The sequence below is a fragment of the Etheostoma spectabile genome, chromosome 19 (assembly GCF_008692095.1).
Source record: "Etheostoma spectabile isolate EspeVRDwgs_2016 chromosome 19, UIUC_Espe_1.0, whole genome shotgun sequence".
Classification (NCBI taxonomy): Eukaryota; Metazoa; Chordata; class Actinopteri; order Perciformes; family Percidae; genus Etheostoma; species Etheostoma spectabile.
In genome coordinates, this window is record NC_045751.1 from 18,798,263 (window position 1) to 18,818,339 (window position 20,077).

At 42.2% G+C, this 20,077-nt stretch overlaps 1 protein-coding gene across 3 annotated transcripts in view; it reads right to left on the reverse strand.

Annotated features, from left to right (window-relative positions):
• dock11 (dedicator of cytokinesis 11) overlaps positions 1 to 19,753 on the reverse strand; it is a 102,373-nt gene extending 82,620 nt beyond the window's left edge. For all 3 annotated transcript variants that reach the window (XM_032544768.1, XM_032544767.1, XM_032544769.1), the window contains exons 1-12: positions 19,457 to 19,753; positions 13,762 to 13,878; positions 13,076 to 13,165; positions 12,160 to 12,242; positions 11,151 to 11,217; positions 8,887 to 8,982; positions 7,922 to 8,056; positions 6,945 to 7,128; positions 5,987 to 6,066; positions 4,407 to 4,490; positions 4,018 to 4,158; positions 1,658 to 1,927 (exon numbers count right to left, since the gene is read on the reverse strand). In XM_032544768.1, the coding sequence (XP_032400659.1) occupies positions 1,658 to 1,927; positions 4,018 to 4,158; positions 4,407 to 4,490; positions 5,987 to 6,066; positions 6,945 to 7,128; positions 7,922 to 8,056; positions 8,887 to 8,982; positions 11,151 to 11,217; positions 12,160 to 12,242; positions 13,076 to 13,165; positions 13,762 to 13,878; positions 19,457 to 19,561 (1,452 nt within the window). In that variant the 5' untranslated portion in view covers positions 19,562 to 19,753. The remainder of the gene's footprint in view (positions 1 to 1,657; positions 1,928 to 4,017; positions 4,159 to 4,406; positions 4,491 to 5,986; positions 6,067 to 6,944; positions 7,129 to 7,921; positions 8,057 to 8,886; positions 8,983 to 11,150; positions 11,218 to 12,159; positions 12,243 to 13,075; positions 13,166 to 13,761; positions 13,879 to 19,456) is intronic.
• Positions 19,754 to 20,077: the final 324 nt, after the last annotated feature.

The following is a 20,077-nucleotide window of genomic DNA, read 5'->3' on the forward strand; positions in this document are numbered from 1 at the left end:
ACAGATGTACATCCGTCTCTGTATGCATGCATGTGTGTGTGTGTGTGTGTGTGTGTGTGTGTGTGTGTGTGTGTGTGTGTGTGTGTGTGTGTGTGTGTGTGTGTGTGTGTGTGTGTGTGTGTGTGTGTGTTTCACAGATGTTGGTTGGCAGAATGTAACATAAATTAGACTTAGAACGTCTGTTTTATTGTATGTCTGCAGCTTTCAAACTGTGTCTGGCCTGTTATTGGTTTGTTACTCTCTTATATTCTCTATTACATTCTCTGTTATAAATTCTGTTTCTGGTATTATAGTAGATATTTGACTCTGCCCTATTCATCTTCTCACCTTGCAAAGTTGTTTCAAATTGTAGCTGTGATAGCTCAGTCATGTCTCTTACCACGGAAATGGAAAGTAAGTAAACAAGTATGTTTTATAACCTAATTCACGACAGGCACACAAGTCTGGCTGATCCACTTAATCATAATGGGCCAAGAGGTGAGGTGTGTGTGTGCTGATCTCACAGCACCTGCAAATGTTTGCCCATGGGCATTAAATAAACTCTTAATTGGAAATACAGCAAGACAAAGTGACAAGACATTAAGCTTACACCGCCGAGCACTGTGCAGACCTAATAGATTCTGAAATCGCTTGCAAATGTTAGCTAAATGAGCTAAACTGAGGTCTTGATGATCCTTTCAACATTTTTACAGGCTGGATATGGACCAAGCATTGTCTGGGGACAAACTCACCATCTGGAAACACAACTGAAAATTGAAAGCACATGATCCAATATGAAGAAAACTATCATCATGTATTTGGATAAAGAGCTCCATCTCCATCACTTGTCACATTTGTTTCTTTTTTTTCTTTGAGCTGCTGTAGCCCAGTGTGGGATTATTAAAGTCTATCCTATATTATCTTATCACAAATCAGTCCTCTGACATAAGAGGAGAACAGGGAATCAATTAACAGGTCACAAGTCCCTAGTCCCACCCAGCTGCAGCCCGAGTGGGAATGCTGAGCTGTATGTCTTGCCCAGGTCAAACCCAGGTCTCCCACACCAAAGGCATGTGTCATATCCACTGCACCATCATCACCACTTTCCAAAGCAAGGCAAGACTGAAGACAGCCAGCCTCCAACCACAACCTGTCAGGGCTTGGAAAATGTAGGGTGTGAATAGTATACTACAGATGATGGTGATGGTTCCATTTTAAATCCTCAAACAGGCCACAGGCTACGTCCACACTATTACATGTTTCTGTTTCATAAGACTTTGCTACTGAAAGATGTCCTGAGGACACATCACACAGAAGGGATCCTGTAAATATAACCCATTGAACTATAGTACACAGAGGTTCTTTCTAGTGTTTCAAGTAGGGTTGATTGCATTTATCAGTGTCTTTGGATGTACCAAAAAGGTAAAAATGTATATAATTTTTTGCTTTAGATTCACTGTTTTTTTTTGTATGTCTTAAACAATTGTAACTGTGTGCTGAGATGCTGACATATATTTCACAAAAAGCATGGAACACTGTTAACACCTTGTTGTTCACACCTTGATCTGTAACACTATTTCAGGATCCACTCACTCTTGACTGGCTACTAACCATCAGTGAGTCATTGTTAGTCACTTCCTCACATCACATAGCTATTGAATTACAGCCAAGTCTCTACCTGTGTAGGGAAACGCAGCAGAGTATCCGACACCCTCTGAAGAACCGGCAGGCCGTTCCCTTTCACCTTCGAGTCTCCGTTCACCATCACTCCACCTCCCCTGCCTCCTCCTCCTCCACCCTCTGAGTCCGAGGAAGGAGAGAGCTGGCCCGAGGCGTCGGTCAGCATCTCCCTGACGCAGGGCGGGTTGAGGTCGACGTGGAAGTCGGCTGAGATTTTACAGCTCTTGGAGACGTCAAAGAGAGCAAGGCTGATGAAGAAGGGTTCCACCTGGGGTTCAACAGAGAGGCGGTTAAGGGCTTTAACACTTGAATACATCAGCCAAGGTTTATAATGTACCAGGATGCATTTCCTGCACATTTCACATTAACTTTATTCAGCTTAATACCTCCATTAAGAATTCACCCTAACTTCTTATTTTAGAACTAAACATTGGATAACTCTAAGGTTACATGTTCATTGCATGTTAGATAGATAGATCTTTATTGTCATTGTATGCAGTACAACAAAATTCTGCTGGAGCCATCCTCTCCAAATAGCAGCATAGGGTAAAAAAGATAAATATATACTTTATATACACACATATATGTATATACACATTCTCATCCAAGCACATCTCGCATATACACATTCATTCCATGTTCTCAATAAATAGCTAGAAAACAGTAAACACTGTAGTTATTGAGTCTGATTGCACTGAGGGGGCAAGTGATATGTGTATGTTTTTTTTGTTTGTATGTGTGGATGTGTGTGTGTGATTTCTGTAATATGTTCACAGCTCTTGGGAAGTAGCTGTTCCGTAGTCTACTTGTGCGTGTGCTGGGGGTTCTCACTCTGCCTGAGGGCAGGGTGGTGAACAAGTGTGTGTGTGTGTGTGAGATGTCCTGCTTGATGTTTGTGGCCCATATTTGCTGAGGAATTGAGAAATATCCTGTTAACTCTGCAAGGTCTAACACATGTTCTTACATTTACTGCAAGGGAAGCACAACAAATACATAATTAAAGGCCCCTATTGTTTGGCTGTACTAACTTGTTTAAGCATTGGGTTTATTACATGCACAAATGTGTAATATGTAATATGTGACGGAAAACCAAAACAACAGACAAAACTCAGTGTTTTCCATTTCCAATATGACATTAATTATGAGTTTATGAGAATAATTATGAGCATCATGCTATTCAATCTGCTATGGTTAAAATGCTAGATTTTCCAGTTTTTAGTCTGACAGAAAATTGATAAGGATAAATATTATATAAACATATTATCTGTATAACTCCTTTGAGTTAATCCCTAGTTTGGAAGCCAACGTTGGCTCTACTGTAGCTCCACCCACACATTTCTGAATGACTGTGCACTTATGCCAGAATGGATGGTTCCTGCATGATGGACAAGCCTAACTCAATAAACATTAAACCTGTCAGAAGGAATGGAGGGTAAGAAGGGAAAGAAGAAGGGGGAGGGGAGAGGGAGAGAGAGCGCGCTGCTTGCAGACCACAAATATGAGTCAATTCAATTCAATTCTCCAACTAGCCTCTACTAATGCATCAGCAAGAAGGAGGAGGAGGAGGACCAACTCAATGTTTAATGGCTACAGCAATCCAGTCTGACACAGGCGCTGCTCACACACACTAAACTGCTGTCTCATGCTGCCAGGAGCTCTTCACGTAGAACACATTGAAGAGGTTTCCAACATTCATCAGACTGACTGCTTGCATAAGTCTTTGTTTATTTGGAGGCGTTTAAAGCTCAGGTTCTAGATTCTCACTTAGATCAAAAAAATAATTATTTAGCAACATCAGTTTGTGGAATTTGAAAAGAAGGTATTACAATACATATCTAGTTGTGTTAGTATTTTGGCCTGGTTAAATCCATTGCTTCCAGACAGGCCAACATGAATTATGAAGGTGTACTATCTGGGGCAGCACTGCAGAGGGTGAGGATGGTGAAAGTGTGGGGTTTAATGGAGGACGGTGTGTTGTGATTAGATGCTAAAATGCATACAGCACTTCCTAGAGAGGCATTTTTACAATTCCTTATGGTATTATTTTTATTTTTGTGATCCCTTTTTAACCACAGCTAAGATCTTCTAGGTCGATCCATCCCTTAGCTATTCCAACTTATCCCTTTGGAGAGTCAAACCCAGAACCCAGTGCTAACCACTGCACCATGCCACCCTATTTTTTTATGTTGTTTTTATTTGTTCTATGAATATAAGGTGTTATGGTCATCTATTTTAGGTTGAAGTTTATCATTAGTAATAGTACATGGCATAGCAAAGGAAGTATTAGAGATAACAGTAGAGTCATATAAGGGTAATATAAAATTCATATTTTCCTGTGGAAGTAAGGTGATGACGTACATTGGTGAGGACGCCGTCGCCCTTCTCACTGACGCAGCCCTGGAGACTGAAGGTCAGGTCGTGGCAGCTGACAACAATACGACGGCCATAACGCTCCTCAAACGGCTTCACATCTGGTTCGATGCCGGAGAAGTCCAGCCTCTGGATAATGGGCAAGAAGGAGGAGAGAAGGCAAGAAGGAACAAGGGAAGAGACAAAACAACAAGAATAGAAAGATTGAGCCAGCAGAGAGACAAGAGAGAATGCAAGCAGTAAGAGAAGGGGAGAGGACAAAGGAGAAGGAAACAGTGGACATTGTGGAAAGGGGAGGAGAGATCAAATAGTCTGAATCAATAGTGGAATAAATAAATAATAGGATAACCAAGTATTGAAAGAAGCATGTTTTATACCTGTGTCTCAGGATCCAGGGAGAAAAGCTTTTGTCTGCCTTCATTCCTGTTGATCTTATTGAGCTGGTCGGTCTCCCTGGCATACTACGCACACACGCGCACACGCACACACACACAAACACACACACAAACACAAACACACACACAAACACACACACAAACACACACATACACATACACATACACATACACACACACACACTGCATTTTAGTTTTAAAAATGTTGTTGATGTTTGCTGATGCTTTATATAACACACTCTAAACTCTATTGTAAAAATAAGGTGTAGTAAATACATGAAGTACACTTATACAGACAGTAATGGGCCCTGCACAGCAGAATGAGTTAGAGCAAGACAGAGAAGAAGACAAGCAGTCAACAGACCCAGACAAAAGAAGAAGGAGGGCATATAATAAAGACAAACATATCAAACCCTTAGGTCACGGTTAGAGCCCTAATCCATCTCCCTTTTTTTCCTGTTCTCACTCTGACCAGCCTGCAGACCAACTCAAGTGTGCATGGAGAGAGAAAATCTGTGCTGGAGTGGCCCAGAGCAAACAGCAGTGAAACAGTCCCACAGAGCACAGAGGGCTTTGTTGTCTGTGTGTAGCTCTGGGTTTATAGACATATTAAAAGAGCATGGCCTCTGTAGAATAAACACTGCTGTTCTCAGGCTCAGAAAACTGACTTAAACACAAAGACAACAAAAGAGCTGCTCTTCTATCACGCTGACATAAACAAGAGAGTAATAATGTTGTCTGGTTCAAAAGCTCAGACTAATTTCTGAGGTGAGGTATGTATTCTCTAGCTGTCATTAAAGGAGACAGATTTTTTTATTTTTTTTTATTTTACAAATAATTACATTAATAACCCTGCCAATAAAGGATTTAGACAACTACTGTGTCAAATACAAAAAAGTGATACATTTAAAATGTTAAATCTTAAATGTTTCTGTATATTGAATTTTATGTATAGTGTCAAATCATAACAGAAGTTATCTCAGGACACTTTACAGATAGAGTGGGTCTAGACCACTCTATCTAATTATATGTATATTCTATACTATAATTTAGAAACACCAAACAATTCCCTCCGAAAGCAAGCATCTGGTGCAACTGTAGCAATGAAAACCTTCTTTTAAAGGTGCTCTAAGCGATGTCACGCGTTTTTCAGGCTACAACATTTGTCCACATACAGCAAACATCTCCTCACTAGTTGCGAGCTGTCTGTCCCCAGAACACACTGTAAAAAAACGCGGTCTCTGTAGACAGCCCAGGGTCTACAAACGGCAACAAAAACAAACTGCGCCCAACTGCCCCTCGAAGCATGCACAAACAGTGTTCCAGCATTAAAGCCAATAACTGACAAGAAGGATTTGGTGGTGGGGGTGGGGGGGTTAATGCGCAGAAGCACAGAAGGGAGGGGGAGGGGAGGGGATTGAAAATACTTCTAACGTCAACAAGAAGTAACGTCAGCCGACATTGCTTAGAGCACCTTTAAACAGGCAGAACCTCAGGGTGTCTATATCTTACTAACTCAGCCAATCCGTCAGAATGAATTAATCAACCATCCATACACATACCTTCATAAGTTCTGGCTGTAAGCTCCTCCCCAAGCTCTCCAGCAGGCTCTCCCCTTTACCTTGGCTGGCAGTGTCGTCATCTAATTGAACAGGGTAGTGATCATGCATTAATAAAAGGTCATCAGAAGGTCAAACCACAAATCAAGCTATTGCAAATCAGGTCCAACAGAGCTCTGCTCCCTCAAAGTTGCCCTAATGGCTTCTTTTGTGGTTGTGTTTATGTTGTGTTTCCCAGTTAGACAAACTAATATCTTAACAGTCTACTGGCCAAATCAAAAAGAGGCTATTCGCTACTCAGCTGACTCCCAGGTGACAGACGGTGGACTCAGTGAACCCTTAGTGCCCCTCCCTTTTCCCGGACGGCATCTCAGTCCCTCATCAGCAACTCTGACCAAGCTAGACCTATTGGATTTTACTAGAACATTCTGCAGAGAGTATATTATTATAAAGGGGGAAAAAAAGCCCATAGATGCTGGCAAGACATATGCAAACTGCATAAAACTGCTGGCATTCTTTCACAGCTCAGGACAAGCAACGTGTTCAACAATTCCCCAAAACTGTCCCCTAAAGAAACACACTTGAGAGAATTGGGGTGTGAAACTAAATAGCGGAAAAAACAAATATAACTGAGAACAGAATCCTGAACTTTGATTCACTTGTACATCCACAGCTGAATATCTTTCAGAATAATTTACAGTTGATGTGGAAGCTTCTATCCCTCTACTAGCAGCAACTGTAGGTATAATATTAAGCCTATTTATTGCCTATTTCGGACTCCCTCCACTGCCAGGGAAATAGATTATATTAACCATAGCCACTAAAACAAGCTCAGGGGTTATGTTCAAACATGCTATTTTTGTTATCATAGCTAGATGAACCATGACTGTACGGCAGCTCTTCTATAATACTGTAAATAACAGGTTGACAAGTTTGTAGATGTAATTACGGTACAACTCACCCAAGGCACAGTCCAGTGTCTCAGCACCATTCCTCCGGTCCTGGCTGGCCTCAGTGGTGCTCTGCAGAGCCTGTTTCAGCGTGATCACCCACTCCTCCATCTCTGCTTCGCTGTCCGCAGCCAGGAAGTGGCTGTAGCGGTCTTGCATCTTTAGCTCGAAGCCATTGCGGCGCATCTTGGGGCTCTTCAGGGGGGTGGGGGGAAGAATTATTCTATATACTTATCGTATATTCTTGTATAGTTTTGTACTACTTTACTCCTATATTCTGGTAATAACTGGAGTGCTATAGTTTGGGGCAGCACAACCTGATTTCCTCTGGAAGTTAATATCATCGAGCCAATGTATGTAGGTTTCTGACCAAAACATTTAGTGACAAGTACCTCTAAAATAAGCTTTAAGGTCCTCACTGAAGACTGTTTTTTGTCGTTTACACTGAGTAATTTTTATGTCAAAGTTACATAAACGCTGCAGTCTTTAGTGTGCAAAACATGCTTTACATGTCAACCACACCACACTCCACAAGCTTCCACATTAAACCCACTAGCCAGAATGAGGCTCCGCAGTCTTCCAATTCATCTTCTGAATGTGTTCATGAAACTGAAAGCTTCCTGGCAGCCTCTCCAGTCAGTGCAGACCTGAATGAGGTACCAGCCTGTCTAATGAAGCCAACCGCAGCAGCCCCTTATAATCCGTTAAACCGGACTTTTCTGCCCAAGTCAATGGAATGCAATACATCTATCCAATCAAAACGACTAAAATCCCCTGGAGAGTGGGGGAAAGAAGGAAAGAAAACTTACACAACACCTAAAAATAACTCATGTCGGGCACACAGAGAGACACAGGAGTTAGATCAAACATGCATCAGGGTATACTGAAAGCTTGAGAGAGTTGGTCAAACATTTTTTGCTGCAACCTTTTTGCAATATTCTGGGCATTTGATGTATCTTTGATTTCTTTTTTTTCCAGCCCTGTATACCTGAACAACGTCTATGCAGGAGTCCAGGTAGATGGAGCCTTTGGTGTCCTTGCAGTTCTTCTCATCCTTGTAGGAGTTAAGGATGTAGGAGCCGTCAGGGAGCTGAGACAAGTAGAAGTACCTCCTTTTGAACACCTGCAAATTTAAAGCAACGGAGAGCGAGTTAGAGATATATCTAACAGATTCTAAACAACTTAGGACAGAGACATGCAGCATAAAATGTGGCTTTTTCTATTTTACGTCTACATTTCAATTGCACGGTTGACATTAATTAAATTCCTCATTGAAGGGAAGTGATGCAGATACTAAGCTGTTAAATATGTTATGGTAGTTCCTCTTCTCTTGTTTTTATATTTAGAAAACTTTTTCACTGCGTTTATGTTTTTAATATTGTCATTATTGTCAAGTATTGTAGTAGATTTGTCATACTTCACATATGTAAATGCTGATGTTAGTAGTTAGTTAGTTATTATAATATACCGCCGACATAATAAGGGATATAATAATGTAATATATTCTTTATTTTCCAAGTACATTTTTAAACTTACAAAGAATGTATATTTTGCATTTAACCCATCCTTACTATTTAGGAGCAGCGGGCTGCCATACAACTCCAGTTGTAATGCCAATACCTTCAGCCTGGCAAATGGCAGGAGATACCTAGAGCGCATGTCTTTATGGCGGGGGGGAACCAAAGCAAACGGAGTAAACCCACAATAACCTAACACAACCGGGCATCAAACCCAGTTCTCAGAAGTGCCTACTTTCTGTGAGGCAGCAGTGCTAAGCACTGAGCCACCGTGTGGCTTTGGTATATGGTCCATGAGACACAACAATTACGTAGAACAAAGAGTTGCCATGTCGCCGCAGTTCTCCGGTGAAGCCTACGTTTTGCTGTTGTTGTTGTTTCATTTGTTGCTGTTATGCTGTATGAATAACAGACAGGACATCTGGTGGTGACTCACCCTCATGGAGACAGACAGGCTGCTGTTGATGTTGGCTTTCTGAAGCCAGCCCTGCTTCATGATGCCTCCCCTTTGGGAGCACAGTGATGCCGAGTCCTGGCAGACACAAACACTGGAAATCAATCACGACACACTTTATCCTGCAGGTTAATTCAGGTTAATGGTCACAATAGTCCCTGTGCTTGTAGACAGTTTACAGTATCAACAGCTTAATCTTTTTGGATATTTAGTACCAAACCTGCACAAAACATTATTCCCTTGTTTCTTACAAACACCTGGTTGCGAGAAATGTTCCCTGAACACAGCTGCAGTAGTGCATGTCATCAATTCTAATCACACGCTGTCAAGCCAAATCAATTTATCAGGAGGATTTTGTTTAGGGTTTATCATAACTCAGCTTCGGTCCTGTCAGTGCGGCCTTTCCATCCATACTCATAACTATCCTGGGACTGTTCATCAGCAACGCAGAATACACAAACATTCATCATGGTCTCTCTCTCACACGCATATGCAAACACACACACATACATACTCTCTCTCTCTCTCTTTCTCTAGAGTAATGCATCCAGCCACTTGGGGGGAATGCACTGCACAAATAACTGGTAGTGACAGACACATCATGACAGTGAGTGAAAACGATTGAGGTGTGTATATATGCGAGTACACAATTGCAATGAGCCTAATCACACTCAAGTGGTATTTTGTCCTTTAAACGTCACCTCCTCCTGCTCTCCCATGTTGTCCTGTAATCTAAGTGGCTGGCTGTTCTCTTCCCACAGCTTGCTCAAGTCCATACTTCCCTCAGACATGCAGCAACTAAGCGGCCCACAGCCGTGCATACACACCTTGTCACACCCTGCCTCATACCAATTTAGTGTGTTCACCTATCCTACCTATCAAACCTACTTAATAATGACCAACATAGCAGCCCTATCATAGGAGTAATATGTGCATGTGTGTTTTCTCGCTTTGTTTTTAAATAGTCTTGCTAGGGTGCCTGGGTTTCTCACCTGGTTGAGCGTGCGCCCATTTACAGAGGCTCAGTCCCCTTCACTGCATGTCATTCCCCTTCTCCCTCCCCTTTCATGCCTTAAGTTGTCCTATCAAATAAAGGCCCAAACATATATAAATTCTTGCTACTAGCCTACAAAGACCAGCCGTCTCAGCCAGAAATGATCAAGCAGAGACATAAAGACGTAATAGAGCCAACAGAGCCAATCTCCTCCCTGCCCTCTCCGTCCTGGCAGCAGCAGCATTTCTTTTCCTTCACTTAAAGCTGCTATCTATCTAAGTTTATCCGCATCCGGCCCGAGGGTAGGGGGAGGAGGATCGATGAGGGCTATTTATAGGACATATATAAGGCTACTGGTTTCACTGCCCCACCCTCAGTCTCTGAGGGGGTCACACTGCTGGGTGGACAGGACGGAAGGACTGACAGACCATAAGTCACAGGGAATCTTCCAGCACAAAGGAGTGGGATTGACTTAAGTGTTTAAGTGTGCTCTGCACACTGCCCTATGTACCATGCCTTCATCTGGCATCTGGGTGCCTTTATTCATACACGTAAACTACCCCGGACAACCCTGGACTGGACTGATTGGCACTGTTTGGCTCCCATACTGACTATATTAGCCACCTGCCCATTTTGCTAGCTTGCCTGTGTGGTCAGTACATCTTTTTGTCTGCGTATACAGTTTTTTTAATTTAACTTTAACTTTTCTTCAAGTCTTTTACTAGAGTCTATGTATAGCTAAGTAATGATTATTCTATTTTTTTTATATATATTGTGTAGCGTGTACTTGAATAGATATAGAATTTGCACTGGTGTGGCCGGGTTGGACAGTGGGGAGACCAGGCGAACATATACTTGGAGGTTTTTTGCCTCAACGCAGACGTCCGGGGTTTAAATCCGACCTGTGACGATGTGATAATTTCCTTCTGGATAGATATAGTATATCTATCTCTATCTATCTATCAATTTCCATCTCAATGCATGTCCACGTTGAGCGTGGCTGTTCGGTTTGCTCATATTTTCAGCATATGTAGGCATGTGGAATGAGCCAAATTTGTGTCTAATCTCTATGATTTAAAAAGATTAAAGGGATCATTTTAATGTCCAAGCAGGGTTTATTGCACATCACTAAAAGCTGTGCATTCAGTGCAATCTGTCAATAAAAGGTCCAGTGAGTCAATAGCAGAACACTCATCCTCGCTGCAGTGATCAATGTGTGTGATCTAATTGGCGCTCAGGCCCCTCTACTCACCTCGTCTTTGGCGTCTTCATCAATCTCAAACACGTGAGCTGGCAGCTTGTCTGTCTTCAGGCCTTTGCTTTAAAAATAAATAAATAAGACAGCGAGTGAGGGTCAGCAGTCTTCAATAAATCAGCCCCTTCCCTACTGTACTGCCACCGTTGTGAGGTAACGCATGCAACAAAAAACGCTGCTTGCATTGTCTCCTTTGCTATTGGTCAGTAAATGTTGTGCCACCTTGTCTGTTATTGCATTATAGTTTTTTGGGGAAATGTGTATGCATGTGTCTCTATTACCAAAGGACCTCATGTGATTTAGAAATAACTTCATTTAAGAATTTTGTGCCACGCATTTGCACGGGATAAGTGAAGTCTGTATTTTACCCAAATTTACTGACATTATTCCACGGATATGATGTTAAGGCTTTGTCGAAACTTTCCTTTATTATTGCCAACACAGCCCATAAAACCATGAATCACAGAGATGCCAATTCGCAAGGGACTGATATCATCACATACCCTCTGTGTTTGGGGAATTGTGTTTGGTAATTTGCTGTGGAATTTCTAATTAAGAAATTACAGACATGGTAGATTCGCAGAGGATTAAAATCACACCTCTGTAATTATTACAAATTGCTAGAAGTCCCCAAGTAATACCAGTCCCATGCCAATAGGGCTTTTCACTCCAATTTATGGTTCAACTGCAGGTTGCAGTGATAACAATACTTTCCTTATGAAGCTTTATCACCATTTAAATAAGAATCAAAAACATCTGGGCTGCACTTGTTGTGTTGTAGCGGAAAATCTGGCAGAACTCTGCAGTTTCAATATGTATGTGCAGTATTTCCTCTACTTTGGTAAAGCACGAGAGCTGCATTTTTATACAGAAACAGTGATTTGTTGCATGTTTCCATCCAGCAGACCCACGTGAGCAGAGTAAATCTCTTGTACATGTAGCATATTTGGCAGTGAAGAACTCGGATGTTGTTTTGCACTAACTCTGAGCCCTACATCTTTCTTACCTTGGCAACATGCGGAAATCACCAGAGTAAGCCTCATATTTGTAGTTGATTACATGCCAGTCGGTGTTGTACATCTTGATGCACTGCCAAACACATCAACACAGAGAGCTGGATTAGCGGCTGCAGATACACTCAAATATAACAAGCTCGCCATCGCAGCACAGCATACAGAGTATAGCATTCTTTTCTACAACTGTGACTCAAGGAGGACAGAGAAATGTCCAGCTCCATAACCCTTATAAACTCAAAATAAGTATGCAAAGTAGCAGAATGACTCTGTACCTTTGTCGTGATTTCTCAAGATGGTTTCTATTATGCACATTGCCTTTTTGTGTGAAATTCTCAATTAAGTCAGCTGAAAGGATCTTTGTTCAATATATGCTGAGTAAGCCTGGATCTGTTTTAACAACCCCTAGGACAGTTGTTTCAATGCTGTATCGTAGTCATGAGAGCTGGCTGAGGAACACAGATGTGGAGGCTGGCAGAGCAGCAGAGTATATCCACATCACGCCACAAGAGTCTGTTTTTCATTGCTAATACAAATATATCATCAGCGTTGCGTTGTGTTTACTACTGCCCTGTGCATCCTGTGTTTCTTTATGAGCTTTAAGAGACGACTTTAGGCTGAACATCATGAAGGCTGGTGTGAAGTCATCAAGGAATCCTCTTTAAAGTTTGTTGAGAATTCAGAGTTTCACTGATTGTGTTTAATCTCTGCTTTTTATTGAGCAGCTTCCAATTACTAAAAAGGAATGCAAGTCATAATACGGAGAAAACTTAAAGACAACTATGAGTACTTTAACTTTTTTAACTCCACACTTCTGTTTTTATACTTTTTAGAGGGAACTACTGCTACACATGTGCAGTCTGAGACCAAGTATGGCCCCATCCTTCTAATGGGACAGCTGGGTTATACCTCTTTGGCAAACAGACTCTGGGCTTCCTGCTCAGCATTCTGAGGCACCGAAGGAACGACAGTCCTCCTCTGCCGGGAGATCTGGGACTCCTGCACACACACGCGCACACACACGCGCACACACACACACACACACACACACACACACACACACACACACACACACACACACACAGAGAGAGAGAAAGCAAGGAAGAATGGAAGTGTAATACAATTGAATGACAGTGAAATGTAATATTATTGTAGAGCAAAAACAAACAAAGTTTTTTTTTTTCTTTCCATCAAATTGTAGCACAGGAGGAAGTCACAAACAGGCAAAAAGAAAGTGAATGAGAGAAAACAGAAGGCGTGGATAAAAAGATACAGATGAGTGTCAACCTGGATAAAAACAAGACACGGAGCGAGACGTGCCTCTAAACAAAACCACGTGTTTGAAATCGCGGCAATAAAAACAGAAGAACCTGGTTGGACTTGACCTGTAAATAACTGAGCCTGGCGTAATGGGAAACCTTTCTTTGCTCCCATTTGACTTGGAGTCGGACACTTTTACAAGACAGTTCACTGTGGAGATCTCAGCACAGGGTAAGGTCCAGTATATGATCTATGATTTCATCCTGGGTGAGGAAGAGCGCCTGGCTGAGAGCCAGTACCAGGAAACACAGCAGGAAAGGATGAGGGGGACTCACCGAGACATCGTCCACAGGGCAGAGCAGTAGGTCTCGGTGGGGGTCGCTGTGGATCTGGGCCTTTCTCTGAAACACCACAGCTTCATAGTCCAGTGGCTCGATAATCTTTGGCTGCTCCTGAGAGGGGAAAATGGACAGAACACAAATGTACATTCAAATGAACAAACCGTTTCTTTTTGAACTGATGTTCTCAACATTTTGTATTTACTGTGGCTCTAGCTGCTCCACATCTGATGCTCTTGCTTTTTGAAAGCAATTAACAAGGGCTCACCCCCGCAACGTTTTTACCACCCATACGAAAGGAGAGCCACGAGAGATCAGAAAAAAAAAACACACAGTTCAGAGGACTGTCACGGTGCAAGGAAACAGCTGCTCAGAGAGTTGTGGGTAGATGAAAATAAAAGCAAAAAATGACGAAAGGGAAACAACTCGACAATGAATAGTTCCACAAATACAGACGGGGTGATAAAGGTGAGACAAAGCAGCAGTGCAATGGACAAATTGAGTTACTTGACTTGGTATTTATGTGCTGCAAATCAAGTGCACACACTTGACAGAGGCATATGTAATAAAGGAACCAAACACAAGAAAAATATCACATGCCCCATGACAGTGCTTCTCGCTAAAAATCATAACTTCCTGTTTTGAGTTTCACGGAGAAGTGGATGATATGAAATCCGCTTCTGCATTATGCCTTAAAGAGGCCCGCTATCTAAAACCTAGCCTTTTGACAACTAGGTCAAGACGTGATCACAAATATAAACCTAAACCACTTGGAAAGATTCAGAATTCATTCCAAGAAAGTACTTTAAGCTCAAGCTAAGCACTGAAGATGGTGATGAATAGCTTAGCCAATAAGCCTCAGCTGAGCGACACCAAGCCCGGTTGGACTCAAGCAGAGGGAATCCGACTGTATGGATTTGATCAGCTTCTGTGCCACATTGCTGAGCCACTGCCCCAGAGGTTGGAGGCAGGGTTTTTCCCCAATGCCTGATGGTCCACCGGGCATAAGCCACTGGGAATTATTTGTTAATGCATTTCTTAAACGTTTTTTTAAACTACAGTTACAGTGAGCAGGCTTGGTTGGAAACTTAGAAGAAGTCATCTTTTCAAATCTCCAGTTAGCTTTTAGCACTGACCTATTGTAGTGCCCTGTGGAATCGGTCTTCTAGCTTTTACAAATCCTCAATTTCGCTATTTTGTTTATCACTGAATCTTTTGGGCTCTAGAATAACGCTGCCATCAGTCTGTAACTGGCCCAGGCTGGGCGCTTTGTCTGGAAAAAGACACTTGTCACTGGGCTAAACAACTTTACTGGGGGAAACCATGCTTGGACCAGAAATGCAACGGCAGCGGATATGAACAAGCACCGTCAGGAGAAAGACTTTTAAAAACCCTGATAATACCCTACAGCTAGGGGAGTATGACTGAGTCATTTTCCACCTTGCCATATTTCCATTTAAGAGCTGTGCAGCTGAGATGCAGAGCTTTTGTTTTCCTACTGTACCACTGCCAGTCCTGCTGGAGTGGGCAGAGTGAGAAAGCCAGTAATAAAGTTATGCAGCAGTTTGGCTGCTGGTTTTGTTTCCCCCCCCCCTCTGCTTGCTGGTATCCCCTCAATAATCTACTGCCTTCCCTCTAAGACTATTGCTGGACATGTTTATTATATGAGCAGTGATTCAGTCATTCTGGGTAACAAGCCCTTGCATAGGTTGAGGGCTTTTTTGAGATTTGCAGCTTCATGTGACTAATGGACCATTTGACATGTAGTTTCCCTCTTTCTTCCTCAATTACCCTCTCACTATGAGCAACCGGGACCCACGTGAACACACGTTTTTTTTTTATCTGTTTTTTAGGCTTTAAGCAGCTTTAAAGTCAGAAAAAGGACTGGAATGCCCCACTGTCTGACAGTGTCACATGTTGTTTCAGCTCCAATGAAACTATATGATGTTAACACAATTGTGAAACATTCCTAGCAAAGAGACTCACATCAAATGTCATGAGACTTTAAGCTTAAGCCTAGACAGGTTTTGGACATGTGTTTCTGGAGATGTTGGATCTCCACTACAATAACAAAAGGGTTAACATCTCCTTGAATATCCTGGTATCTGTGCAAAAGCCAATAAAGGAAAGAAAGTTCTCCCTTTCAGTGTTCTCTAACCAATAATTTGGCCGGCAAAATAAGCTGGTTACAAGTACGTGTCGTGTGCAGTTTTTTCCACCAGACCCCGACATTCTCAGTTGGCTTCATGAAACCTGCGTTTGGCTTCTTTGTTTTTAACTAAATAAAAACTTCCTAAGCCCAATGATACTTATGAAATGCAAGATTTTCTATGTGTTATGTAGCTTCACTGTTTACATCTTTTTACATAAAGACTACATACTCAGTGGCTGAGCGGCAACCTGAGCAGCAGCCAAACACAAATCCTACAAGTCAATTGAAAGCATTACACACGACTGTGCCGCCCCTGCACCCGAAGCAGCAGCTCTGCTTCCTGTCATGTGCAACAAGCTGAACCACAGAGCTATAAGTCAGATGCAACCGGCAGCACACGATGGCTCGACTGCAACACTGATCCTGTTACACAGAGAGAGAGAAAGAAAGAGAGAGAGAGACGGAGGGGAAGCAAGCAAAGAGAGAAGGAAAGGCAGAAAGAGAGAGAGTTCTGCTTTCATAGCAAAGAAAAGAAGCTGAAGAATCCCACGCAGGCTGCTGTGAAAGCACAGTCTCACTGATTGAGAAACAGAGATGCTAAAACACTAAGGGACGTGGCCTAACATTTCGGCATCACTGTATGAGGCAAGCCCTTTTCTCCTCCAAACTAAACTGCCAGTCACTGCCTACAAAGCATGACTCCCAGTGTGCCTTCAAGGTATTATTACAATGATGATGATGATGATGATGATGATGACTTTAGCAATGGTGCACTTCCAGAAGTCTGTGTCCCATTACAGTTCAGCAGATGTAGGGCACTCATGACTCCAACACGACCAGGTGGATTTTATCACACTGGCTTACACTTAAACCCAATGGATGAGCGCATACACACCGACATGAGAGTCACATACAGTATGAAGCAGCACTGTCCCATGACTGACCCCACTAAGTGCTCCAGACTGTATGTGTATATTAAACACTGTGGCTTATTAGGGGAAGAAAAGAGCCTCGCTAGCTTCTTTTTTCTTTACATTATTCCCTGTGCCTATCCAAAAAGAATATTAATATATAAATAGGGCTTCTTGTTGCATTTACATTTGAGATGTACAGATACATACAGGATTTAAAACACCAAATTCAAAGCAAATTATTTGAAAGTTAAGTTTCCGTTACCCAACACACGTCTTATCAGACGTCTAAACAGACTCAAGGACTCCTTTGTCCCTCATGCCATTAGTCTATACAACTCCTCACTAGGGGGGAGGAGGAAATAGGGCAGAGAGGACAATATATACATACATACATACATACATACATACATACATACACACATACACACATACATACATGCACACCTGGACTTAAATTCACACCTGGTCACTTTATAATAATTTTTAACACTGGACTAAACACTGACACTTTAATAATAATTTATGGTCTTTTCTTTGTTTATTTGACAAATGTTCGTATTGTTGTTGTTATTATTTTTATTGGTATTTTGTTGATTTTGTTGTCTTTATACTGTCTTTTTATCTATTTTTTATTTCTTTGTTCTTGCTAAAAACTGCTGCTGGAACTTTCAATTTCCTGCGGGAGTCATCCCAAAGGATCAATAAAGAGAAGTCTAAGTCTAAGTCTAAGTCTAAGTCTTATCGTATATACAATATACCCAAAATACACGCAATGGGTCTAAACCCTAAGAGGTGCCTGCCCTCCAAGCTTGTAAACCAGTTGAGAACAGCAACTAACCGTCTAATATTTATTATCATCTATATACCCGGGGGTTTCACTTACACTTTTTTAGAATTAAGTAATCCATTAGGTAAGGACCGGTCTCTTCCAGTTATCAGGCAGCCAAATTACTGTCCACTGGTTTCCATACATGTTAATGTATAAGACCACTGAACACAAATATGGACTTGATGACAATCTTTCAACACAATGCCCTACAGTATGAGCTCTAGGAAAACCAGTAATGAAGTAGCAATGACATTATAAGGTAACTTAATACTAATTGGCCTAGAGAGAACAAAGGCATGGAGGGAAAAATTTAGAAAACAGGACTGACTTCCTAGAGATGTTCAGAATGAACACACAAACCCAGTCACACAAGAAGCTTGGTGACAGCATGCCTGAGGGAATCCCCATACACCCCCTCCACAAAACAGTGGTTGTTCTCGGTTACCAAGCCAACCATGTATTCCATAACATGAGCAGCGGAAACCTGCAACTCTAAAACAGAAATAAAAAGTCGATCAGAACGCACATATCACATGTGGCTACAAACTTAAACAGACATACACACACTCCCACCTCTTTTGCAGTAACAGAAAACCTTATCACATGATTATTACGCTAGAAAGCTCAATGCGTCACACTCCTCAAGATGATCATCATAAGACTGAAAGCCTAATCCCAAGGGAACAAGAGTTTATGTCTTTTACACACTTATCCAGCTCCACGCTCTAAACAGCCAAAGATGTGGGACTGATTTGTTTTGGGTTGAAGTTTGTCATTGTCACATAATGAGAAAGTGGAGGAGTAACCAGATGGTTTTTGTTATAGCCTAACAAAAACAAAACAAGTCATCAGCAGGCGGGCATCAATCTCCACTGATCACTGTGTGATCACTGGAGGTTTCAAGACAAATGTCATGCCTTTAGGACATACTGACGAAAAAATATGTTCACGCTCGCACAGGCGCGCATAGAAAAACACAAATGCTGTATCAGCAGAATCCTAAATGCTATTTATCTCAAACCACTGCGCCTGATCCCTCATCACTGCAGTCTGTTCCAAGCCACTATCAGCCACCAGCACTGCTATGGATTCAGAAGGAGAGAAAAATGAAACCTTTTGCTTTGCACACTTCATTAACAATAGACACCATATTATAAGGGCATGCGTGAGCTGCCTTCTTTTGCGCAATATATGTGGCCATTTGCAGCAGAAATACAGAGGCTCTCACACACACTGCTCCAAGGCAAGGACAGGGAAGCCATGCTGCAGCTGTCCAATAGGCACTGCTCTTCACCCGGCAGCACACAAAAGGAGCCGCGCATGGCTGAAAAACCATGTGTTCCTGTGAACAATGTCATACTATTTCGTAACGCCAGCAATTTAGACAACCAAGCCAACATATGGGAGTTGAATTCGCGGCATTTAATCGCTCAATAATGACTCTATTTTACACCACATGCTAGCACTGCCAGTCAAATTGCAGTGCATTCAGAGACATGCCAGAGCTTCACAGTAACAGTTAGCTATACGTTAATAAGGTTGGTGGGACAAACGCAGTTAAGAAAAACTGGGGGGGGGGGGACACAAATTAAGAGAGAGAATTCTGGAGAGTGTGAAGATAAACCAAAATGAACAGTGGCAATGTAGAGAACTATGAAAAATGGAAAGGCTTTGCTTCCCAAAGGAGAAAAGAGGGGAGGGAGGGGGGGGGGGTTAGCAGGCTAATCAGTTAGTTACATTATCCATGTTAGCTAAAAATGACCGCCACCGTTCCACAGACAGCGTTACTCGGCTTACCACAAGGTCCACGGAGCTCTTCACAGCCTCCGACACGCTCTGCCTGACTTCCGCAGCCGTCCCGGGTTTGCTTAACCTCTTTGTGAATTTTCGCACCTCAGACATTGTGCCCCTCTAGTTGAGAATCCACTTCGTATGTCCCGGTGTGAATGAGCATGCCGCGGTACCGGACGGAGCGGCAGCACTGTTGTGTGACAGCCAGATGTGTGGGTTGTGTTGGAGGTGAACCAGCCAGCGGTTCGCGAGGCGGGGCTGCTGCTTCTGCTGCTGCTGCTGATGAGAGCGGAGCAGAGAGGGTTTATTAGAGTAAGATGCTCCACTACTTACTTCCGGTTCTCCTCGCTGGAGCAGACATAATCAAAGATCGTCGAGAAGCCAGTGGGCGTCAACCGGACATCTTTCCTAATATCCAAATAATAATCACAATTTCTTAAATACTATACTATAAAACAACAACATAGTGAAGCTGGTAGTTGTGAACTTATTGAAGGAAGTCCTTTTATTTGACAGCTTGAATTATGAATTATTGTAGAGGATTTAAGAGTGATAGCCTAAAAAACAAAGCAGCAAAGTTTTTTTTTGTCTCATTCTGTGCAGTTTGATTGTAATTGTTTGTTATTT